This window comes from Vipera berus (genome assembly GCF_964194415.1).
Source record: "Vipera berus genome assembly, chromosome: 3".
Taxonomy (NCBI): domain Eukaryota; kingdom Metazoa; phylum Chordata; class Lepidosauria; order Squamata; family Viperidae; genus Vipera; species Vipera berus.
This window is the reverse complement of record NC_138204.1, coordinates 215,094,441-215,120,604: the sequence shown is the minus strand read 5'-3', so window position 1 is coordinate 215,120,604 and position 26,164 is coordinate 215,094,441. Positions and strand designations below refer to the sequence as shown.

Here is a 26,164-nt window from a genome sequence, read left to right as displayed (position 1 = left end):
GAACAAAGGATTGGGACTGTGGAGCCTGAATGTGGATGGGCGGCAAACTGGAATCTAAGATGGTGAAGACCCATACGAGAGGCAGGGTGGTGGTGGTGACCATCCTACTGACCGCTGTTTTGTTTGCGGAGTTCGGTAAGAACTTTTTATTTAAATCAATCCCTCCTTTTCTAATTAGGAAGAAGAAATATGAGACGGCCTGGGATGCCCCTGGCCGAGATATACTTCCAGTGTTCTTCTTCTGTGAAAACATTTCAGAGCTAAAGTTGGCAAAGTTCTCAGAGAAGATCATAAGGCACACCAGAAGAACATGGATCAATAGGATTGGAAGGGACTTTGGAGGTCTTCTAGTCCAACCCCTGTGTCCGTGGTAGAAGACCCCATAGCACCCTGGACCAACGGCTGTCCAGCCTCTTCTTGAAAACCACCAGTTGTTTTTTTTAAAAAATCCCATTTATATCCCACCCTTCTCCGAAGACTCAGGGCGGCTTACAATCTAAGAAGCACAAATCAATGGGCTTAGCAATAGCCTTCATTCTATGTATATGCCTGCTTATTAGGGCTTTCCGGGGGGCCCAAGCAGCATTATTACAAAGTCAGCTTATTGCCCCCAACAATCTGGGTCCTCATTTTACCTACCTCGGAAGGATGGAAGGCTGAGTCAACCAGTCAGGAGACATCTGGGCATAGGGAGCATTCTTCACTGGGCTTGGTGCTTAGGAGTTATATTAAGACACAAAGGACAAGTTGTGTTGATAACTTCGATTGCCAAATTGTACATTCCTTTGGACTGAAAGGATTACAAGGAAGCATTTCACCATTTCTCCACCCAGATGGAATGTATTGCGGTCATAGCCCAAGTTGAAGTAACTCTAAGGGACTTGCAACATGTCACCGTTTGATCTCCCAGTCTCCCAGTCCCTTGACCAAGAAGATGGAAAGATGTTCCAGATAAAACACTCATGGAAAGCCTACTTGCTTCCTAGAATTCTCCTACCTTCTACAGCTGCATTCAAAGATTGAAGATCTGGAGACTTTAAGAAGCTTGGAATGCTGGGAATTGTAATAAAGAAAACAGAGAAATTCTCATCTGAAAGTCTTCTTCTCACTCATAGAACAAAGATAACATAGAATAATAGAGTTGGAAGGGAACTTGGAGGTCATCTAGTCCAACCCCCTGCTCAGGTAGGAAACCCTATACCATTTCAGGCAAATGGCTGTCCAGTCTCTTCTTAAAAACCTCCAGTGTTGGAGCATTCACCACCTCTGGAGGCAGGTGGTTCCACTGGTTAATTGTTCTAACTGTCAGGAAGTTTCTCCTTAGTTCTAGGTTGCTTCTCTCCTTGACTAGTTTCCATCCGTTGCTTCTTGTCCTGCTTTCAGGTGCTTTGGAGAATAGCTTGACTCCCTCTTCTTTGTGGTAGCCCCTGAGATATTGGAACACTGCTATCATGTCACCCCTCACCCTTCTCTTCGTTAAACTACACATACCCAATTCCAGCAACTGTTCCCTATATGTTTTAGCCTCCAGACTTCGGATCATCTTTGTTGCTTTTCTCTGCCCTCTTTCTAGAATTGCAACATCTTTTTTATATTGGGGGTGACCAAATCTGGGTGCAGTATTCCACGTTTGGTCTTACTAAGACTTTGAAAAATGATACTAGAACTTCACATGATCTTGATTCTATCCATCCGTTGATGCAGCCTAGGATTGCATTGACCTTTTTGACTCCTGCTTAATAATAATAATAATAATAATAATAATAATAATAATAATAATAATAATAATAATAATAATAATAATAATAATAATAATAATAATGATGATGATGATGATGATGATGATGATGATGATGATGATGATGATGATGGTGGTGGTGGTGGAAGGGACCTTGGAGGTCATCTAGTCCAACCCCCCGCTCAGGCAGGAAACCCTATACCATTTCAGAGAAATGGCTGTCCAGTCTCTTCTTAAAATCTTCCACTGTTGCAGTAGTGACAACTTTTGGAGGCAAGCCGTTCCACTGACTAATTGTCCTCACTGTCAGGAAATTTCTCCTGAGTTCTAGGTTGCTTCTCTCCTTGGTTAGTTTCCATCTGTTGCTTCTCATCCTGCCTTCAGGGGCTTTGGAGGGTAGCTTGACTCCCACTTCTTTGGAGCAGCCCCTGAGATACTGGAATGCTGCTATCATGTCTCCCTCGTCCTTCTCTTCATTAGACTAGATATTCCCAATTCCTAGGAGAGATCTGTGTCTACCTCAGTCACAGCCTTGGGAGTTTGAGGATTGTCCGTAGGATTTTAGCTCTTCCTGGCACTGCAATTTTTTTGGGGACAAAGATGTCATTCTTAGGATAGAGAGATAGAGATAAAGACAGTAGAGGTAGAAGTAAAGAGAGATAGACAGACAGATAGAAATCCTATTCTCACCCCTATGGTGGGTCTGTGTCTTCCACAATCTTGGCTAGCTAATTTTTTGTTGCCCAGGCCCAGAATGGACTTCCGGAAGTGACATCCATACAGAGAACCGGTTGTTCACATATTTGAATCCCACCAATGCTTTGAGACAACTATGAGCTAGATGACTGAGAATCTCCACAGTCACATCCACCTCCCTCCCTCCCTCCCTCCTTCCCTCTCTCTCTCTCTTTCTCTCTCCTTGGTTGTTTTCTTGCAGACCTTTCATTACCCAACTAGGTAATATCATCAGAGCTAGTAAGGAGTAGGGTTTGATAATGAAACATCTGCAAGAAAACAACCAAGTTCAGGAATCACCAAGGCCTCCATAATTCCCCTCCTCCTCCTCCTCCTCCTCTCTGTAAACCCCACTCCTTTCTAGCACTGATGATGTTACCTAGTTGGGTCATGAACCATCTGCAAGTAAACAACCAAGCTCAGAGAGCACCAAGGACCCCTTAATACAACAATTAAATGCCTTAAGAATGCTTTTCCTATAGACACAGTTATCTCTACATTCTACTTATCTTAGGACAGTGTTTGTCAACCTCGGCAACTTTAAGCTGGGTAGACTTCAACTTCCAGAATTCTTTTGGTTGGCTGAGGAATTCTGGGAGTTGGTGTTGTGGTTCTGACAGATGAAAACTCTTCAAAAGAACTTCGAGGCGTTGTTTACCTTAAAGAATCTTTATTTGAGAAGCATAACATCGGCACTTACGTAATCAAAGCCAACATCTGAATTCCCCTCCCCTGAGCACATAGTATCAAAGCACATTTCCCACCTCTGATTAACAGTCTTAAATCACATTTTCCAATTAGTTTGAAATGCAGGCTCTCCGTCCAGTTCTCCAACCCGCCATTTCTTATCATCTCTTATTTCAAAAAACCTTGGTTCTCACACTAGTTACAGTATTATTATGTCTAACTAACTCCCATCACATTCCTCCTCCTCTCACCCCCCCCCAGCATCATCTAATTCTAACTCTAATTCTAAGAGTAAAACATAAGAAGGAAAATGGCTGCATCTGCATATGTTGTCAAAGCAAGAACTTCCGATGTTAGCAGCATTGACAGTTGGAGTCTATCCAGCTTGAACTTCCCAAAGTTGACAAACATTCTTCTACGGCTACCAAAACTGAATTGTAAACATCACTAGAGAGCAACAGAGAGGTAGGTACACACTCAAGCAATGGGCTGCCCTAGGTTTGGCAGTTCAGGTTGGACCACCCTCTTTGGTCACAAAAAGGTCAATGTTATGCCCTATGCAGGTAGTCCTCAACTTATGGTCACAACGGAGCCCAAAGTTTCTGTTGTTAAGTGAGACATTTGTTAAATGAGTCTTGCCCAAGTTGTTAAGTGGATTGCTGCAGTTGTTAAGTTGGTAACCTGGGTGTTCATCCAGTTTTCCCACTGCATTTGCTAGTCAGAGAGTCGCAAAAAGGGATCTCACAGGACCCCAGAACACTGCAAGGGTCATAAATATGAGTCAATTGCCGAGTGTCTGAATTTTGATCACATGACCAGGGCTTTTTTTGTCATAGAACGCCCAGAACGGAGTTCCGGCACCTTTTTTGGATGGAACCTTGGTAGGGTAGGCAAGGTGGGTTGTATGACATGTGTGAGTTCCGGAACCTTTTTCTTTTACAAAAAAAACACTGCACATGACTATGGGGACGCTGCAATGGTCATAAGTGGGAAAAACAGTCACCAGCCCAACAGAGACTTCACTTTCTCAGGGTCTTGTGGAAGAACAGGGTAGAACAACAGCTAATGACCCTCTTTTACCGGTCTACTATAGAGAGCGTCCTCTCGTATGGTATTGTGGTTTGGTATGCTGGTCTGACAGCCGCGGACAGGAAAGTATTACAGAGGGTAGTGAGCACAGCACAAGACATTGTGGGCTGTTCCCTGACACCACTGGATGACCTCGCCAGGGCTCGTTGCCTTGGAAGAGTGAGGAAGATTCTCAGGGATGACTCACACCCTGGACGGTATCTCTTTACTCTCCTACCATCCGGTAGGAGATATAGGAATATAGCCAGCCATACCAACAGGCTGAAAAATAGCTTTTATCCGTGGGCTGTTAGGCTTTTAAATGGGACATAATCTTACGCAGAATTGACTTGGGAGGCTGGTGTGTGGTGTAGTTCGTCCACATGGTGTGGTAGGATGGAGGGTTTGTTGTCACTGTGTGTTGGGGGGAGGGAGCACGGGGGGAGGCTCAGCTAATCTCAATGTACACATGTTGTACTTTGACAATAAAGGTTTATTATTTATTTATCTATTTATTTATCTATCTATCTATCTATCTATCTATCTATCTATCTATCTATCTATTTATTTATTTATTTATTTATTTATTTATTTATTTATTTTCCCCGTCCCATTGTAAGTTCGAACGGTCACCAAATGCTTCCATTTCTACCTTCTAAGCTTCCAATAATCCCAGGATTAAAATCTTTTCTTAAGAACTCCCAACTTACAACCGTTACAAATTTTTGGACCCATCATCTTTTATATAAGTGGAGCTCTAAAGAACTATTGCATTCCTTCAGTTAGGTCAACAAAACAGCTTAGTTAACAGAGCTGGTAATCCCCAAAGAATGGACCAGGAAACGGGAAGATCAAATTGTGGGTTAGGGTTAGGGACAAAGGGAAGTTGCAAAACAATGTTTATTTCGTATCACGTGTGAACAAGGCTGATCCCGATACAAAAGATTTATCGGCGTGGAATTTGCAGGATCTTGTGGCTCAGCTGCAGTAAGGGGAAATATTACTACCACTTTTGAAGACAACATTTGAAACACCGCGTCCAGCTTTGGTTGCCACAATACCAAAAAAAAAAAAAAAAGATGTTGAGACTCTAGAAGTTGTGCAGAGAAGAGAAACAAAATTGATGAGGGGACTGGAGGCTAAAATATTAATAATAATAATAATAATAATAATAATAATAATAATAATAATAATAATAATAATAATAATAATAATTGCAGTGTATGCCAGGAAGTCCTCCGAGCTGGCCGCTATAAGGACGTCGTCAAAATACGGGCAAACCCCGGGGATCCCCTTTAGCATTTTTTCCATGACTTCCTGGAAAATCCCCGGAGCTACGCTCACCCCGAATTGCAGTCGGTTTACCTGGAACGCCCCTTTGTGGGTGATGATGGTCTGGGCCCTTGCTGCCTCGGGGTCTACCGGCAGCTGCTGATAAGCCTGGGCAAGATCTAATTTCGCGAATACCATCCCACCTTCGTCGCCAGTGTAAGGTCGCGTGCTTCACATAGAGACGGACACAGAGCTGGGGTAAAGATGAGTTTATTCTGAACAGAACGAACTGGGGAAACAGGAAAGCCTGGCGTCTATTTGTACCTGCCCAGGTGGATGGCATCCAATCAGTTCAAACCTGGGCTTCCTGCCAGTGCAGGTGACAATGGGTGTAGATCCTGGCTTCCCACCAGGCTGACCATGCCTGGGGCTGTCAACAGCTTAACTCATTTGGCTTATCAAGAGTGAGCAGTCATCGCCCGGAGCTGTCCAACCCCTCTGCTGATCTGCACCATCAGCCTCCTGCTGTGCTGTCCTTTTTGTATGCTGGGAGGCATACACTGCAATAATAATAATAATAATAATAATAATAATAATAATAATAATAATAATAATAATAATAATAATAATAATAATAATAATAATAATAATAATAATAATAATTATAATAATAATAATTATAATGATGATGATGATGATGATGATGATGATGATGATAATAATAATAATAATAATAATAATAATAATAATAATAATAATAATAAGAAGAAGAAGAAGAAGAAGAAGAAGAAGAAGAAGAAGAAGAAGAAGTTGGAAGGTAGCTTGGAGGTCATCTAGTCCAACCCCCTGGTCAGGCAGGAAGCCCTATACCATGTCAGGCAAATGGCTGTCCAGTCTCTTCTTAAAAACCTCCAGTGTTGGAGCATTCACAGCTTCTGGAGGCAGGTTGTTCCACTGATTAATTGTTCTAACCCCCTGCTCAAAGCAGGAGACCAAATACAGATTGGGTGAGACCTGGCATCATCATCATCATCATCATCATCATCATCATCATCATAGTTGGAAGGGACCTTGGAGGTCATCTAGGCCAACCCCCTGCTCAGGCAGGAAGCCCTATACCATTTCAGACCAATGGCTGTCCAGTCTCTTCTTAGAAAGTTCCAGTGATGGAGCATTCACAACTTCTGCAGGCAGGTTGTTCCACTGGTTAATTGTTCTAACTGTCAGGAAGTTTCTCCTTAGTTCCAGGTTGCTTCTCTCTTTGGATAGTTTCCATCCGCTGCTTCTTATCCTGCCTTCAGGTGCTCTGAATAGAATGTAGAATAGAATGTCCAGTCTCTTCTTAAAAATCTCCAGTAATGGATCGCCCACGATTTCTGGTGGCAAAGCTGTTCCACTGCTTGATTGTCCTCACTGTCAGGAAGTTTCTCCTTAATTCCAGGTTGCTTCTCTCATTGATCAGTTTTCAACCATTGTTTTTTTCTTTGGAGAATAGCTTGACTCTTCTTTGCGGCAGCCCGTGAGATATTGGAACACGGCTCTCATGTCCCCCCTCGTCCTTCTCTTCATTAAACTAGATGTATCCAATTCCAGCGACCGTTTCTTTATATGTTTTACCCTCCAGTCCCCTGGTCACCTTTGTTGCTCTTCTCTGTACTCTTTCTAGAGTCTCAGTATGAGGAACAGTTGTAGGAATTGGGTATGTCTAGTCTAACAAAGACAAAGATTAAGGGGGACATAATAGCAGTCTTCCAATTTTTGAAGGGCTGTCACAGAGAAAAGACGTTTCCTGGAGGAGAAGCAAAACATCTTCAAAGAAAACCAAGGAAGTCCAGTTGACTCTTGAAAAAGCGCCTTTGGGACAGCCATGACCTGGATGACGGAGAATGTCCATAAACAAATGCTTCGGTATAGGATAGGTGGTACCTGGCTCAACAGCAATAATTCTAAGAAGGCTGTTGGATCCTACTGGGACAATCACTTAAACATGAGCCAACCATGTGTTGCACCTGCCAAAAAAGCCAATGCAGACCTAGGTTGCATTAACAGAGGGACAGAATCAATATCTCGCAAAGTGTTAATACCATTTTATAATGCCTTGGTAAGGCCACACGTGGAATAAGTGCAGAGGGGAGGAACAAAGATGATTAGCGGGTTGGAGGCTAAAACATATTGCAGGAACTGGGTATGCCTAGTCTAGCGAAAAGAAGTCGTAGGGGCAACATGATAGCTGTCTTCCCATATTTGAGGGGTAAGACAATATTTGAGGGGCCGCCCCAAAGAAAAGGGGCTCAACCTATTCTCCAAAGCAACTGAAGGCAGGACAAGAAGCATCGGATGGAGAGTAATGAAGGAGAGAACCAACCTAGAACGAAAGGAAATTAGGGATCTGTGGTGCTCTCTAAGCTTGGTTGTCCAAGGCTGAATTAAACAAGATCACATGAAGTGTTGGTACCAGTTTACAATGCCTTGGTAAGGCCACACTTGGATTACTGCATCCAGTAAAGGTTGCCAGGATATAAAAAAAGATATTGAAACTCTAGAGAGAGTGCAGAGAAGAACAGATGATTAGGGAGGCTAAAACCCTGAAGAACAGTTGCATGAATTGTCTAGTCTAATGAAGAGAAAACCAAGATCGTGGCATCCAGCCCTCTCAATTCCTGGCAAATAGATGGGGAAGAAATGGAGGTAGTGACAGATTTTATTTTCCTGGGCTCCAAGATCACTGCAGATGAGGACTGTGGCCAAGAAATTAAAAGACGCTTGCTCTTCGGGAGGAAAGCCATGGCAAATCTAGACAGCACACTAAAAAGCAGAGACATCACCCTGCCAACAAAAGTGCGTATAGTCAAGGCGATGGTCTTCCCAGTTGCAATGTATGGCAGTGAAAGTTGGACCATAAGAAAGGCTGAGCGCCAAAGAATTGAGGCCTTTGAACTATGGTGCTGGAGAAGACTCCTGCGAGTCCCTCGGACTGCAAGGCGATCAAACTGGTCAGTCCTAGAGGAGATCAACCCCGACTGCTCTTTAGAAGGCCAGATCCTGAACTGGAAACTCAAATCCTTTGGCCACCTAATGAGAAGGAAGGACTCACTGGAGAAGAGCCTCATGCTGGGAAAGGTGGAGGGCAATAGAAGAAGGGGCTGACAGAGAATGAGGTGGCTGGATGGAGTCACTGAAGCAGGAGGCCTGAGCTTAAATGGACTCCAGAAGATGGTAGAAGACAGGAAGGCCTGGAGGAACATTGTCCATAGGGTCGCGATGGGTCGGACACGACTTCGCAGCTAACAACAACAACAACAACAACAACAATGAAGAGAAGGACAAGGGGTGACATGATAGCAGTCTTCCAATATTTGAAGGGCTACCACAAGGAAGAGGGAGTCAAGCTATTCTCCAAAGGAACTGAAGGCAGGACCAGAAGCAACAGATGGAAACCAATCAATAACTGAATCCTACCGTGATCTGATTGGCTCACTGCCAAAACAAGATGACGCCCGATTGGCTCTCTAAACACTGGTGCTCACTGGCTACAGTCAGATGAAGGAAAGCCACCTGAGATCAACCTAAGCAAGTTGTGCTTCCTTTTTCTGGTTATTTGGCTATAGCTTTTCATAAAACAGTACAGATAATTGAACAAACTATGTTGCATTACATTCTTGATTCAATTATCTTTCCATTGATATATAATCTTAAGGTACTACTCCCCCCCACAAAAGTGGTGTTATTAACCATCAAACCTCAAAAATACACTTTTCTCAAAAGGTTTCTACCATTTTGGCCACTACTGTACCTAGTTGTGAAATGAAGTGCCTGCAAGAAAGCTGTCACGCTCAGAGAGCACCCAGGACTTCCTGGAGAATTTTGGGAGCTCAAGTCCACATACCTTAAAATTGTTGCCAAAGTTGAGAGGGGATGAAAACTGCTAGTAGACACTATGGGTTTAGGACAATTCTCCGCAGCCATCTCGCTGTGACCAACTCGCCCTGGGACAACTGGTCAAAGAAAATTCCATGTGGGGTAACATAATGTGGTAAATATTATTCCGCCCCACCCACCATGGAAATTATGTCCAAGAAACAGTGGTGGATAACATTGAGTTATCCTGTGTGGAATATTGCATAGCAAGTTGTCCCGTGTCACGTTGGCCACGGCCTGCTGTCCCATGGCTGGTTTGAGATGGCCATGTTTAAATAATAGAATAGAATAGAATAGAATAGAATAGAATAGAATAGAATAGAATAGAATAGAATAGAATAGAATAGAATAGAATAGAATAGAATAGAATAGACATGTCAAACACAAGGCCCGGGGGCCAGATCCGACCCGCGAAGTGGTTTCATGTGGCCCGCGAAGCCATCCTGGAGACAGTGAGAGAATGGCCCCCAATGCCTTGGCCCTGGCCCAGAGACCCTCCTCCTGCCAGAGACCCTCAGATCTGTCCCACTCCTGCCCAGGCCCCCATAGGCAACCTTGATGCGAACGATGTAGAGCTGGCCATGCCCACCGAGTAGGCCATACGCACTCTAGCCACGCCCACCCAGTAGGCCACACCCACCCAGGCCACACCCACCCGGCCCCTTGAAGGCAACTGCAATGCTGATGCGGCCCTCAATGAAATTGAGTTTGACACCCCTGGAATAGAATAATAGAGTTGGAAGGGACCTTGAAGGTCTACTAGTCCAACCCTCTGCTCAGGAAGAAAACCCTAGACCATTTCAGAAAAATGGCTGTCCAATCTCTTCTTGAAGACCTCCAGTGATGAAGTACCCACAACTTCTGGAGGCAAGTTGTTCCACTGGTTGATTGCTCTTACTGTCAGGAAATTTCTCCTTAGTTCTACATTGGATCACTCCTTGATGAGTTTCCATCCGTTGCTTCTTGTCCTGCCTTCAAGCGCTTTGGAGAATAGCTTGACTCCCTCTTCTTTGGGGCAGTCCCTGAGAGATTGGAAGGCTGCTATCATGTCTCCCCTCGTCCTTCTCTTCATTAGACTAGACATACCCAGTTCCAAGGGTGACATGATAGCAGTATCCCAGTATTTGAAAGGCTGCCACAAAGAAGAGGGGGTCACATTATTCTCCAAAGCACCAGAGGGCAGGACGAGAAACAATGGTTGGAAACTGATCAAAGAGAGAAGCAACCTGGAATTAAGGAGAAACTTCCTAAGTGAGGACAATCAACCAGTGGAACAGAAGTTGCCTTCAGAAGACGTGGGTGCTTCATCACTGGAGGTTTTTAAGAAGAGACCGGACAGCCACTGGCTCAGGAATTCTGGGAATTGAAGTCCATGAGTCATAAAAGAGCCTAGGTTGCCTCCCCCTGGTATATAGTCTCCTGCTTGACCAGTGGGTTAGACTAGAAGACCTCTAAGGTCCCTTCCAGCTCCATTCTGATTCCTCTACCTACTATATATATATAAAACAGAGTAGTTAACTGTTAAATGAACAGCAAAGTTTAATATCTATGGAGATTCTTAGTCATCCAGGTCATGGTTGTCCCAAAGGCAACTGGACTTTCTCTGTTTTTCCTTGAAGATGTTTCACTTCTCATCCACGAACGTTCTTCAGTTCTGAATGAAACGTCTTAGATGAGAAGCAGAAACATCTCCAAATAAAAGCGAAGAAAGTCCAGTTGCCTTTTGGGGTGGGTGGGAAAGCACCTTCAGGACAGCAAATTTTAACTTCCAAGCTCTCTCTTAATAATATGTTGTTGTGTTTAACTCGTAGAAAATCTACAGCTTGTCCCTGATTTAGATAAGGGCGTTGGGAGGATCATACACTAAATCCTGACCGTTCATAACCACAATAAAATTGCGTGGACAGCCTGGCTACAACCTTGACCTTCCCAGGATTTCACCAAATCCCAAGAAAGTCAAAACGATCAATAATAATAATAATAATAATAATAATAATAATAATAATAATAATAATAATAATAATAATAATAACAACAACAATAATAATAATAACAACAACAACAATAACAATAACAATAACAACAATAACAATAACAACAACAACAACAACAACAACAACAACAACAACAACAACAACAACAACAACAATAATAATAATAATAATAATAATAATAATAATAATAATAATAATAATAATAATAATAATAATAATAATAATAATAATAATTTTATTTGTATACCGCCCTTCTCCCGAAGGACTCAGGGCGGTGAACAGGGCAATACATGTTAAAAGGCAAGAATACAAAAATTAAAAGAGATTAAACAAGATGCCCCAAAACTATAACAATAAGTTAAAATACATAAAAAGCAATAAAACCCAAACCCATCACCCATCAGGCCAGGCCGGCTTGTTCGAACAGAATGCATGCTCCAGTTCTTCAAAACTCAGACTTCACATCTTGGAAGTTGTGGTGTTGGCCTTGCAATGTTTGCCGGCTGTGTTTAATTTCAGATCTGGGTCTCTGTTTGCAAATTCCATCTGGAGCCCGATTTGGGATTGACACATTTATGTGGCTTGCCGTTGACGATAATTACAGTTCACAAGTTTTTGCCTCCTATCTTAGCATTCTGAGAAGGGCATGGTGATTGATACACATACTGATAAAAGATGAAAGGAAGCATTGTGTAGACAAGTAGGTTCAAGCTCTGTTCTCAGAGGTCAGATCTGCCCCCTCCCTGAACGACAGCAAGTCTATTAGAAATTCACACACACACACACACACCCCTCTTTAATATCTCAAATGGGGCTAGTGGACCAGAGGAATGCTGTAGATATAATTTACTTGGACTTCAGTAAGGCATTTGATAAAGTAGATCACAACCTACTACTTGATAAGATAGAAAAATGTGGGTTAGATACCATTACCACCAGATGGATTCGTAGCTGGCTGACAGGCCGTACTCAGCGTGTGGTCCTCAATGGAACCGCATCTACATGGAAGGAAGTGTGTAGTGGGGTGCCCCAGGGCTCTGTCCTGGGCCCAGTGCTCTTCAATATCTTCATTAATGATTTGGATGAGGGGATAGATGGGGAACTCATCAAATTTGCAGACGACACCAAGCTGGCAGGAATAGCCAATACTCCAGAAGATAGGCTTAAGATACAGGAGGATCTGGACAGACTCGAACACTGGGCACTATCTAACAAAATGAAATTCAATGGTGAAAAAAGTAAGGTTCTACATTTAGGCAGGAAAAATCAAATGCATAGGTATAGTATAGGTGGTACCTTGCTCAATAGTAGTAACCGTGAAAGGGATCTTGGAGTCTTAGTAGACAATCACGTCAATATGAGCCAGCCGTGTGCTGCAGCTGCCAAAAAAGCCAACACAGTGCTAGGCTGCATTAAAAGAGGGATAGAATCAAGATCAAGTGATGTACTAATACCACTTTACAATGCCTTGGTAAGGCCACACTTGGAATACTGCATCCAGTTTTGGTCACCACGATGTAAAAAAGATGTCGAGACTCTAGAAAGGGTACAGAGAAGAGCAACCAAGATGATTAGGGGGCTGGAGGCTAAAACATATAGGGAACAGTTGCTGGAATTGGGTAGGTCTAGTTTAATGAAGAGAAGGACGAGGGGAGACATGATAGCAGCGTTCCAATATCTCAGGGGCTGCCCCAAAGAAGAGGGAGTCAAGCTATTCTCCAAAGCACCTGAAAGCAGGACAAGAAGCAACGGATGGAAACTAGTCAAGGAGAGAAGCAACCTAGAACTAAGGAGAAACTTCCTGACAGTTAGAACAATCAACCAGTGGAACAACCTGCCTCCAGAGGTGGTGAATGCTCCAACAGTGGAGGTTTTTAAGAAGAGACTGGACAGCCATTTGCCTGAAATTGTATAAGGTTTCCTGCCTGAGCAGGGGGTTGGACTAGATGACCTCCAAGGTCCCTTCCAACTTTATTATTATTATTATTATTATTATTATTATTATTATTATTATTATTATTATTATTATTATTATTATTATTATTATTATTATTTTCCCAAAGGCAGGTGGGCTTTCTTGGTTATTCCGTGAAGACCTTTCGCTTCCCATCCAACGGAAGCTTCTTCCGTTCTGACCGGATGGTAGGGAGGGGAAGGGGAGAGGGGGGGGGGAAATGGAAGGATTAATTCTGACATTCGTTGGTCAGAACTTCTCCCATCATCCCAACCATCTAATCAGAACTGAAGAAGCTTCTTGGATAGGAGGTGAAATGACTTCTTCATCCTCCTCAAAAACAAACAAACAAACAAACAAACAAACAGCCAGTCCAGTCGGCTTTTGAAAAAGCATCTTTGAGACAACCATGACTTGGATGACTGGGAATCTCCATAGAGAATCCCCTTAATGCACCAAACACCTTCCCCTTTCCCCTTCCCCTCTGCCATTTCCCCTTCCCCTTCCCCTTTCCCCCTTCCCCTTCTTCTTTTCTCTTTACCTCTCTCCTTTCCCCTTCCCCTTTCTTTTTCTCTTCCCCTTCCCACTTCCAATTTCCCCTTCCCCTTTTCCTCTTCTTCTCCTTTCCCCTTCCCATTTCCCCTGCCTGTCTTCTCTTTTCCCTTCCCCATCTCCCTCCCCCTTCCCCCCCTTCCCCTTCCCCTTCCCCTTTCCCCTTTCTCCTTTCCCCTTCCTTTTCCCCCTTCCCATTTCCCCTTCCCCTTCCCCCTTCTCTTCCCCCGTCCCCTTTCCCCCTTCCCCTTTCCCCTTCCCCTTCCCCTTTCTTCCTTCCCCTTTTCCCTTCCCCCTTCCCCTTTCCCCCTTCTGCTTTCCCCTTCCCCTTCCCCCTTCTCTTCCCCTTCCCCTTTCCCCTTTCCCCTTCCCCTTCCCCCTTCTCTTCCCCCGTCCCCTTTCCCCCTTCCCCTTCCCCTTTCTTCCTTCCCCTTTTCCCTTCCCCCTTCCCCTTTCCCCCTTCTGCTTTCCCCTTCCCCTTCCCCCTTCTCTTCCCCTTCCCCTTTCCCCTTCCCCTTCCCCTTTCTTCCTTCCCCTTTTCCCTTCCCCCTTCCCCTTTCCCCCTTCTGCTTTCCCCTTCCCCTTTCTTTTTCTCTTCCCCCTTCCCCCTTCCAATTTCCCCTTCCCCTTTTCCTCTTCTTCTCCTTTCCCCTTCCCATTTCCCCTTCCCCCTTCTCTTCCCCGTCCCCTTTCCCCCTTCCCCTTTCCCCTTCCCCTTCCCCTTTCTTCCTTCCCCTTTTCCCTTCCCCCTTCCCCTTTCCCCCTTCCCCCTTCCCCCTTTCCCCCTTCTGCTTTCCCCTTCCCCTTTCTTTTTCTCTTCCCCCTTCCCCCTTCCAATTTCCCCTTCCCCTTTTCCTCTTCTTCTCCTTTCCCCTTCCCATTTCCCCTTCCTGTCTTCTCTTTTCCCTTCCCCATCTCCCTCCCCCTTCCCCCCCTTCCCCTTCCCCTTCCCCTTTCCCCTTTCTCCTTTCCCCTTCCTTTTCCCCCTTCCCATTTCCCCTTCCCCTTCCCCCTTCTCTTCCCCCGTCCCCTTTCCCCCTTCCCCTTTCCCCTTCCCCTTCCCCTTTCTTCCTTCCCCTTTTCCCTTCCCCCTTCCCCTTTCCCCCTTCTGCTTTCCCCTTCCCCTTCCCCCTTCTCTTCCCCTTCCCCTTTCCCCTTTCCCCTTCCCCTTCCCCCTTCTCTTCCCCCGTCCCCTTTCCCCCTTCCCCTTCCCCTTTCTTCCTTCCCCTTTTCCCTTCCCCCTTCCCCTTTCCCCCTTCTGCTTTCCCCTTCCCCTTCCCCCTTCTCTTCCCCTTCCCCTTTCCCCTTCCCCTTCCCCTTTCTTCCTTCCCCTTTTCCCTTCCCCCTTCCCCTTTCCCCCTTCTGCTTTCCCCTTCCCCTTCCCCCTTCTCTTCCCCCTTCCCCCTTCCAATTTCCCCTTCCCCTTTTCCTCTTCTTCTCCTTTCCCCTTCCCATTTCCCCTTCCCCCTTCTCTTCCCCGTCCCCTTTCCCCCTTCCCCTTTCCCCTTCCCCTTCCCCTTTCTTCCTTCCCCTTTTCCCTTCCCCCTTCCCCTTTCCCCCTTCCCCCTTCCCCCTTTCCCCCTTCTGCTTTCCCCTTCCCCTTTCTTTTTCTCTTCCCCCTTCCCCCTTCCAATTTCCCCTTCCCCTTTTCCTCTTCTTCTCCTTACCCCTTCCCATTTCCCCTTCCCTTTTCCCCTTCCTCTCTTCTCTTTTCCCTTCCCCATCTCCCTCCCCCTTCCCCCCTTCCCCTTTCCCCTTTCTCCTTTCCCCTTCCTTTTTCCCCTTCTTTTACAGAGGGCAAGACAAAACGTCATGCATGGAAACTAATCAAGGAGAGAAGCTAACCAGAGATTTCCTGATATTAAGAACAATTAACCAGTGGAACTCCTTGCCTCCAGAAGCTGTGACTGCTCCAACACTGGAGGTTTTGAAGAAGAGACTGGACAGCCCTTTGTCTGAAATGGTCTAGGGCCATGGTGGAGAACCTATGGCACGCGTACCACAGGTGCCACGCAGAACCCTCTCTGTGGTCACGCGCGCCGTCGCCCCAGTCCTAGGCCTTCAGCTGGGTTTTATAAAACCTTTTCGCTTTAGGCCTCCGCCGCCGTGTGCAAGAAAGAAAAAAAGGTTCAATCAATCAATCAATTTCAACTTCTCGCGGGAAAAAAAGAAAGATCTCACAAAGTTGGAATTGATGGATCGAACGTTTTAGTCCCACCCAGTCTGCCGTTACCACTGCGGCCACACCCACCCCATCGGCCACACCCACCCAATCAGACACACCCACCCAATGAGCCACGCCCATCCAGCACCTGACGATACATCAGTGGGTTTTGGGGTTGCAGTTTGGGCAAAAGGTTCGTCATCACTGGTTATTAGGGTTTCCTGCCTGACTAGGGGGTTGGACTAGAAGACCTCCAGGGTCCCTTCCAGCCCTTTTGGTTCTGTATTCTCTCTAAGGAAGATTAAATGAACTTTAATCCAGTTGCAGCTCTCTCTCTCTCTCTCTCTCTCTCCTTGTTTAATAGTTCTAAAATCTAGGTACTTATGTGTAATCCTTTTTTTCACAACAGCCCAAACTCTTCAATGTTTCTTCTGCCGGGAGCCCACCAGACCGGAGAAATGCCTAAGCGTGGCTAAGTGTATGCCGAACCAAACCATGTGTATGACGATCATGCACTCTCTTGAAGAAGGTGAGAGGGGAAGGAAAAATTAACCCAAGTCTCAATTTCTGCAGGTCAAGATTAAATGAAGAAGCTTTTTCCTACTCTCACTCCTCATTCTATGAAAAAAAAGAGGGATTAAAAATGTGTGCCTCTGGATCAACCTCACATAACCTCACAGCCTGGCCATGATAAAATGTGTCGATCCTTTGCACATTAGTGATATGTCCCAAAGGTCCTATCCTGCTTCCCTGGGGGCTGTGGCTGATGAGTGTTGGATTTTATTTTATTTTTTAATATGTGAGGGATTGTTGATTCTAGGGATCTTTGTCTTTCTAATCCCATCAGCTTCCTGGCTCCAATCTTTCTGACAAGATTATCACTTCTGCATTTCTGCAGACCAGGTTTCTGTTTGGGGCAGAGAGACGTGTGTGTGTGTGTGTGTGTGTGTTGTTATTGGTTTTTCCCTTTAAGATCCTTTGGGGAAATATAATCTGCCTTTTAATATCCCCCAAAATGTTTCTTTCTTGGGAGGTGGGGGGGCTGTCAGTCATCCAGGTCTGGTTGTCCCAAAGGACAACCCCCACCATCTAGTCAGACCTGAAGAAGAAGCTTCTTGGATGAGAAGAGAAACATCTTCCAAGAAAAACAAGAAAGTCCACTTGGCTCCTGAAAAAGGGGGACAATCATGACCTGGGTGACTGAGAGTCTCCATAGACACCCCGGTTCGTGAGTGTCTACAGAGTTGGCCCAAAAAGTCAAGACTTCAACTACAACAGTGTAATCAAAGCTCTATTGGGCCCACGTGATGCGCAACAACCTTCAGATGAAGCTTTGATTGCCACCCTTGATTCGATTAACTATTGTACATCCTATGGACTCTAAGAAACCCGGTGGATGGAAAGGGAACTTATCGAATTGGCCAACTCTTTGGAAGATAGACTCGATGTTCAGAAGTGAAATGTCTTCAAAGAAAACAAGGAATCACAGTTGCCTCGCGAAAATGCATTTTGGGGATAACTATGACCTGGATGACTGAGAATCTCCATGGACATAAGGTCCTAAATTTAGGCAGGAAATACCAAATGCACAGATATAGAATAGGAGGCACCAGACTCAACAGTAGTAACTGTGAGAGGGATCTAGGAGTCCGAGTGGACAACCACTTAAGCATGACCCAGCAGTCTATTATTGGAACACTGTGTCCAATTTTGGTCACAACTATAGAAAATAGAAAGCAGAGACATCACCCTGTCAACAAAAGTGCATATAGTCAAGGCTATGGTCTTCCCAGTTGCAATGTATGGCTGTGAAAGTTGGACCATAAGAAAGGCTGAGTGCCAAAGAATTGAGGCCTTTGAACTATGGTGCTGGAGAAGACTCCTTCAAGTCCCTTGGACTGCAAGGCAATCAAACCAGTCAGTCCTAGAGGAGATCAACCCTGACTGCCCTTTAGAAGGCCAGATCCTGAAGCTGAAACTCAAATCCTTTGGCCACCTAATGAGATGGAAGGACTCACTGGAGAAGAGCCTAATGCTGGGAAAGGTTGAGGGCAAGAGAAGAAGGGGATGACAGAGAATGAGGTGGCTGGATGGAGTCACTGAAGCAGTAGGCGTGAGCCTAAATGGACTCCAGAAGATGGTAGAGTACAGGAAGGCCTGGAGGAACGTTGTCCATGGGGTCGCGATGGGTCAGACATGACTTCGCAACTAACAATAACAAACAGAAAACCGATGTTGGGTGTTGTGACTCAGGGCCAGCCTGTGGGTCCGGCAGCCGGCTCAGATGTCTCGGATGACTCAGATGAGGGGGAGGAGGAGGGTGTGGAAGACGAACCGGCTGATGATGGCTTGGAGGCTTTGCAGAGCCCCCAGCCGGGGCCCTCTTCTCAGCTGCGTGAGCCCGATAGTGCGGAGGATGATGACCCACAGCTGGCCCTGTTCAAGGACGCCCGACGCAGGAGGCAGTCGAGCAGGAACAAACAGAGAAAGGCTGTGGGACTCCTCGGGAGGAGGCACAGGGAGGCCACACCCTGAACTCTAAATAAAAGGAGTGTTTGGGGAAGGGCTGGTTGCTGAAAGCAACCCTTCCGTTTGAGGATTCAAGTTCCAGTGTTTTGTTTCTTGTCCTGTTGTTTGAGTAATAAATCTTGGCAGAAGCTTTCCAGCCACAGACGCTCTCCAGTCTCTACTGTTTGAACAGGGGTTTGCCTTATTGCAAGGCCGGTAGCAGGCTGGTTCAGAACATTGGGACTCTAAAAAGATGCAGAGAAGAGCAACAAAGAAGATTAGATGGCTGGAGGCTAAAGCATATAATGAATGGCTGAGGGAACTACATATTTTTTTATTTTTATTTTATTTTATTTTAATCCCATTCATATCCCGCCCTTCTCCGAAGACTCAGGGCGGCTTACAATTTAAGCACAAACCAATGTGCTTAGCAATAGCCTTCATTCTATGTATATGCCTGCTTATTAGGGCTTTCGCACCCCCCAAGCGGCATTATTACAAAGTCAGCTTATTGCCCCCAACAATATGGGTCCTCATTTTACCTACCTCGGAAAGATGGAAGGCTGAGTCAACCTTGAGCCTGGTGGGATGCGAACCTGCACTAATTGCAGGCAGCTGGTGTTACTTAAGGAGGCATTAGCCCACTGCTCCACCAAGGCTCTTGTTTGGCCTAATGAAGAGAAGACTCCGTGGAGATATGATAGTATCTTCCAATACTTGGAAGTACTGTCACAGGGAAGAGGGGTTCTCTTCCATAGCATCTGAGGGCAGGACAAGAAGGAATAAGTGGAAGCTCCTCAGACAAAGATTCAGCTTGTAAATAAGGGGGAATTTCCTAGCAATGAGAAGGATTGATCAGTGGGATAGCTTGCCTTCCAGACTTCTGGATTCTGGAGCTACAAAAGCATCTTGGTTCTGGGAGCCAGAACAGATAGTCCAGAAGATAAAAAAAGACTGATAGTTTAGAAGATAAAAGAAGACTCATTACAGTCTTCCAATATCTCAGGGGCTGCCCCAAAGAAGAGGGAGTCAAGCTATTCTCCAAAGCGCCTGAAGGCAGGACAAGAAGCAACGGATGGAAACTCATCAAGGAGAGAAGCAACCTAGAACTAAGGAGGAATTTCCTGACAGTGAGGACAATTAACCAGTGGAACCAACTGCCTCCAGAAGCTGTGAATGCTCCAACACTGGAAGTTTTTAAGAAGAGACTGGACAGCCATTTGTCTGAAATGGTATACGGTTTCCTGCCTGAGCAGGGGGTTGGACTAGATGACCACCAAGGCCCCTTCCAACTTTATTATTATTATTATTATTATTATTATTATTATTATTATTATTATTATTATTATTATTATTATTATTATTATTGTTATTATTATTATTATTATTATTATTATTATTATTATTATTATTATTATTATTATATAAAACTTTTATTCATAAAACATGAAACTCAGTCAACTGAACACTCAAACTGACTGGCACTAATGGTTGACACAGGTTGCTGCCAGCATCCTAGGTATAAACCAGGTATCTCCTTAAAATGTAAGATGTTCCAAGTAGCACAATTTTTTGTAGCTTTCCTGGAGTTATTGCAGGAAGCTGCAATTTCTTGATGTATTTTGTAAAGTTTTTGGACATAGTTCCCAGTGCCCCGATGACCATGGGTATCACTGTCACACATTTCATCCATAATCGCGCCGTTTCGATGGCCAGGTCGCGGTATTTCGTAATTTTGTCAAGTTCTTTTTCTTTGACTCTGGCATCTCCTGGTACAGTGATATCAATCAACTGTACGCTTCGGTTTTCTACGACTGCGATATCTGGCGTGTTGTGTTCCAAATGGTGACCTGTCTGTATTCGGAAGTCCCACAAGATCTTCACCCTCTCATTCTCCACAACTTTTTCCACCCTATATTCCCACGACTTTTCGGACACAGGCAAGTCGTATTTTTTAACACAATGCCCAGTGGATTAGTTTACCAGCTTGATCATGTCTAGTTTTGCTGCAGTCACATATTATATGTGAAATTTATTATTATTATTATTGTTATTATTATTGTTATTATTATTGTTATTATTATTATTATTAATCAATAATAATAATAATAATAATAATAATAATAATAATAATAATAATAATAATAATAATAATAATAATAATAATAATAATAATAAATAATATCTCTGAGGACTTGAGTTATTTTTGAGCTGGTACATGCCCTAATGTGACAGTGGCCTTCACATTACAGCTGTTGCATTGCACTATTATTATCTAGTGTTCTAGGCAACAGAATAGCAGAATAAAAAAGTTGGCCACGGCGAATTGTCCTCAACCCCGCCTCGCCTAAACAATACCTGAATGGATCTCTGTAATTTTAAGCCTCTGTTCATTAGGTTTCCCCAATCTGTGTATCCATCAAAGAAGATATCCTACAGTTCTCATCCTTCTGAGGTGGTCCAGAAATTATTTAGAATAAAATAGAACTGGAAGGGACCTTGGAGGTCTTCTAGTCCAGCCTCCTCCTCAAGCAGGAGAACCTATATCATCACAGACTGGTGAGTGTCCAGTCTCTTCTTAAAAACCTCCAATGATGGAGTGCCTACTATTTCTGGTGGCAAGCTGTTCCACTGGTTAATTGTCCTCACTGTCAGGAAGTTTCTCCTTAATTCCAGGTTGCTTCTCTCCTTGGTCAGTTTCCAACCATTGTTTCTCGTCTTGCCCTCTGGTGCTTTGGAGAACAACCTGGCCTCAGATACTGGAATGCTGTTATCATATCTCCCCTATTTCTTATTTTCTTTAGACTAGCCAAACCGAAGTCCCGCAGCCTTTCTTTGTATGTTTTAGTCTCCAGGCCTTGGATCATTTTAGTTGCTCTTCTCTGAATTTTTTCAGAGAATTTATTAGGAGACATTGGAGGACACGGGATCAATTCTAGCATGATACATGGGTTTCTGTGGGCATGTGCCATAAAGAAAAGCCCTAATTCTCTGAAATTTCTTTTTTTTTTCTTTTTGGGTTGTTTGGCAGTCTACCCTTTTGTGGGTGAACTCACCGTCACAAAGTCTTGTTCTATGACCTGCAACCTTTCTGAGATAGATGAAATTGGTTCCACGCGTCTGGTGACCTGTTGCCACACCAACCTCTGCAACCATGACGGGGCCTCCTGGCTAGAGATCAGCTACACCATGATGGGAGGAATCCTGGCTTATTTCTTCCTCTTCCTCAGTTGAGACTGAATTTCTCCATGATTTGGCAGAGAGCCTTCTTCACTTTCCTCGAATGATGGGTTCAACGATGGCTTGTCTTCTCTTCCAATTCCTGGCTACCTTCTTTGTCTCAAATAAAGAAAATGAGACCAGAAACGGTCTGAAAGTTACTGCAAACATTGATGGAAGATAATATTTGTAGCTCAGGGCTGAACCGTGGGGTCCTTGGTGCTCTCTGACCATGGTTGTTTTCTTGAAGACATTTCAAAGTGCAGTTAGGCAATATCAGTGCTAGAAGAGAGTGGGGTTTGTGGAGTGGAGGAGAAGAGGAGGAGGAGGAGGAGAAGGGAAGTAGGAGGAGAAGGGAAGTAGGAGGAGAAGGGAAGGAGTAGTCCTTGGTGCTCTCTGACCATGGTTGTTTTCTTGCAGACATTTCATTACCAAACTCGGCAACATCATCAGTGGTAGTAGGGAGTGGGGTTTGTGGAGTCCAGGAGAGAGAGAGAGAGAGACAGAGGGAGGAGGAGGACTGTGGTGCTCTCTGAACTGGGTTGTTTTCTTGAAGACATCTCAAATTGCAACTAGGCAATATCATCAGTGCTAGTAGAGAATGGTTTTTGTGGAGTGAAGGAGAAGAGGAAGAGGAGGAGAAGGAAGGAGGAGGAGAAGGGAAGGAGGAGCCCTTGGTGCTCAATAATAATAATAATAATAATAATAATAATAATAATAATAATAATAATAATAATAATAATAATAATAATAATAATAATAATAATAATAATAATAATATAAAGTTGGAAGGGACCTTGGAGGTCATCTAGTCCAACCCCCTGCTCAGGCAGGAAACCCTATACCATTTCAGACAAATGGCTGTCCAGTCTCTTCTTAAAAACCTCCAGTGTTGGAGCATTCACCGCTTCTGGAGGCAGGTTGTTCCACTGGTTAATTGTTCTAACTGTCAGGAAGTTTCTCCTTAGTTCCAGGTTGCTTCTCTCCTTGACTAGTTTTCATCCATTGCTTCTTCTCCTGCTTTCAGGTGGTTTGGAGAATAGCTTGACTGCCTCTTATTTGGGGCAGCCCCTGAGATATTGGAACACTGCTATCATGTCCCCCCTCACCCTTCTCTTCATTAAACTACACATACCCAATTCCAGCAACCGTTCTCTCTGACCATGGTTGTTTTCTTGCAGATGTTTCATCACCCAACTAGGTAACATCATCAGTGCTAGAAAGGAGTAGGATTTGAGGAACGGAGGAGAAGGGAAGGAGGAGGAAGAAGAGGAGGAGGCGGACGTTGACGACAACAACAACAACAACCGTGGGGTCCTTGGTGCTTTCTGAGCTTGGTTGTTCCTTGTAAACTGATGAGGACACTACTTGTGCTCCTAGCTTTTTAACTTTGTTGCCTAGTTGTTTGTAATCCCTCACTATTGTACTCAGGTTGTTTGTTGTGCCGTTCATCCTGTCGTGGAAAAACCCAATGGAAAAGACAAGAGACAGCAACACAAAACAATAATTCTTACTTTACGATTCAGAGGTTTATTTGGCTAATGATTTGGAACATAGCAAGCATAATAACACAACATCACTTACATCAGGGGTGTCAAACTCAATTTCATTGAGGGCCGCATCAGCATTGCGGTTGCCCTCAGGGGGCCGGGTGGGTGTGGCCAGGGTGGGTGCGGCCTACTGTGTGGGCGTGGCTAGAGTGCGTATGGCCTACTGGGTGGGCGTGGCCAGCTCTACATCGTTCGCATCAAGGATGCCTATGGGGGCCTGGGCAGGAGTGGGACAGATCTGAGGGTCTCTGGCAGAAGGAGGGTCTCTGGGCCAGGGCCAAGGCAGTGGGGGCCGTTCCCTCACTGTTTCCAGGATGGCTTCACGGGCTGCATGAAACCACTTCCTGGGCCGGATCTGGCCCCCGGGCCTTGTCTGACTTACATTAATAACCCATTGTAATGAGGAACGTATGGCATAGCAAACTCCAATAGGACAGCTATAGGCCAATGGCAAATCAGTCAGGTCCAGTCCCAACCTTTTATACCCTTTCTCGTTCTAAGACTGTAGTCAGATGGTCCGCTGACTTCTGCTGACTTCTGCTGACTTTTTACTGATTTTTAACTGACTTTTGCTGACTTTTTACTGACTTCCTGCTAAACATAAAGGTAAAGATAAAGGTAAAGGTTCCCCTGCACATGTGTGCTAGTCGTTTCCGACTCTAGGGGCCAGTGCTCATCTCTGTTACAAAGCCGAAGAGCCAGCGCTTGTCCGAGGACGTCTCCGTGGTCATGTGGCCGGCATGACTAGACGCCAAAGGCGCACGGAACGCTGTGACCTTCCCACCGGAGTGGTCCCTATTTTTCTACTTGCATTTTTTACGTGCTTTCGAACTGCTAGGTTGGCAGAAGCTGGGACGAGTAACAGGCGCTCACTCTGCTACGCGGCACTCGGGATTCGACCTTCTGATCGACAAGCTCAGCGTCCTAACCCACTGAGCCACCGCGTCACTGCTAAACATAACTTTCCACATATACCCATCCACATTGGAACCCGCGTCCATCCGCTACTTTCAGGTCCCTTTTTCTTTCTGTTCCAGTCCTTATGTTCTAAATATAGACAACACTACCTACTTTGCAATTTAAATATTGCACAAAGCTCAGCAGATTACAAATAATACGTTCCTACAATGTGAAACATTACAGAGTTCAAGTCACAGCTTTGGTTTAAATCCCTACTGTGGGGCCTATCTCAGGTTTGCTTCAGTCTCATCTGGCTATATGAGGAGGGGGCTATACTTTCATCTCCCACAATCCCAATGGTGAGGAAGAGGAGGAGGGGGTAGCAATCGGTGGGCCTAATTATTTTGGTTAGGTTCTCAGGTTCTCAGCCCTGGAGCCAATTTTGCTCCAGGGTGGCAACGTACCTCCCTGGATTGTATGTCCGGCCTGCAGATGGATGATTCTGTTTCTTTGAGGATAGAGTCTCCTATTACCAAAACTCTCCTTTCTTTTTTTGGTGTGTGTGTGTGTGTGTGTGTGTGTGTGTGCAGTCTGGGGTGCTTTTCTGTTTATCTGTAGTGTGTTTGTTGATGTGGCTTTTTAAGGGATATTTGAAGTTCTTTCTTTGCTAGGTGTCTGCTTGTCTTCTTTCAGGAGGAGGTTGTGGGTCTGTGTGTTTCCTTCTAAGGGGGAAAATCAAATGCTCAGTTGTTGTTGTATTCTATGAAAAAAAAATATTAGTTTTTATAGAGTTGGGTAAGGGGGTAAGGGGGTGGGAATTAGGGTTAGGGTACAGGGAGGGTTCTCAGTTTTTTTAATGGGGCTGCTTCTGGTTGGGTGGGATTGGGCATGTATGCTGTTTCTTCCTTTGGGTATTATGTTTCCTTCTGTGTGTGACATACCTCCATTTCTCTTCCTCCAAGGGTTTATCGGAAGGGTCAAGTCTGCTGGGAGTTATTTGTTTGTGGTTTGGTTTGGTTTGGGTGGAGCTTTCTTTCACATGTTGGGGTTTGGCTAGAGTTGCCTACTACAAGTTCCTAACCTTTTCCTGTAGTAGTTCACATAATTAAGGGGACTGGAGGCTAAAACATATAGGGAACGGTTGCTGGAATTGGATATGTCTAGTTTAATGAAGAGAAGGACGAGGGGGGACATGATAGCCATGTTCCTGTATCTCAGGTGCTGCCTCAAAGAAGAGGAACTCAAGCTATTCTCCAAAGCAGCTGAAGGCAGGACAAAAAGAAATGGATGGAAAGTCATCAAGGAGAGAAGCAAGCTGGAACTAAGGAGAAACTTCCTGACAGTGAGAACAATTAACCAGTGGAACAACCCGCCTCCAGAAGCTGTGAATGCTCCAACACTGGAAGTTTTTAAGAAGAGACTAGATAGCCATTTGTCTGAAATGGTATAGGGTTTCTTGCCTGAGCAGGGGGTTGAACTAGATGACTTCTAAGGTCCTTTCCATCATCATCATCATCATCATCATCATCATCATCATCATCATCTGCATCTGCATCTGCATCTGATGCATGTTTAGTTTGGATGTTCTTTGGGCATCATACATGGAATGTGCATTGCATAGCACAATAATATCAGTCACCTGTTCCATGAGTTTGTTGTTTGATAGTCCCTCTTTTTGGCTGGTGGGTGTGCTTTGGTCTTAGCCTTGTTGTCTAGCTTCTCTGTTCTGGGTAATTTTGCCTATTTTGCTGTGCTTTTTCCTGCCCATTTGTGCTTCTTTTTTGTGTGCTTTGTTATTTTGGTGTAGACGAAGTATGAGGTAGCATGCCCTTTGGCTTTGAGAGAAGAAAAATTGCAGTTTATATAAGGGTTAAGGGTTACTGTTTTCTTGATTTGCTCCTTATT

The 26,164-nt window shown here is 44.7% G+C and overlaps 1 protein-coding gene across 1 annotated transcript; it reads left to right on the top strand.

The window, feature by feature from the left end:
* Positions 1–21,901, top strand: LOC308665268 (ly6/PLAUR domain-containing protein 2-like). The gene is made up of 3 exons (XM_081323076.1): positions 1–135; positions 16,492–16,611; positions 21,622–21,901. The coding sequence occupies exons 1-3, from the start codon at positions 30–32 to the stop codon at positions 21,822–21,824; spliced, it is 429 nt and encodes a 142-aa protein (XP_081179202.1). The 5' UTR covers positions 1–29; the 3' UTR covers positions 21,825–21,901.
* Positions 21,902–26,164: the final 4,263 nt, after the last annotated feature.

Bases quoted from the DNA above. Each gene is read 5' to 3' on its own strand.
- LOC308665268 (XM_081323076.1), top strand. From the start codon at position 30: ATGTGGATGGGCGGCAAACTGGAATCTAAGATGGTGAAGACCCATACG. The intron at 136-16,491 runs GTAAGAACTTTT...TTTTCACAACAG, and splicing joins TGTTTTGTTTGCGGAGTTCG to CCCAAACTCTTCAATGTTTC. The intron at 16,612-21,621 runs GTGAGAGGGGAA...GTTGTTTGGCAG, and splicing joins CATGCACTCTCTTGAAGAAG to TCTACCCTTTTGTGGGTGAA.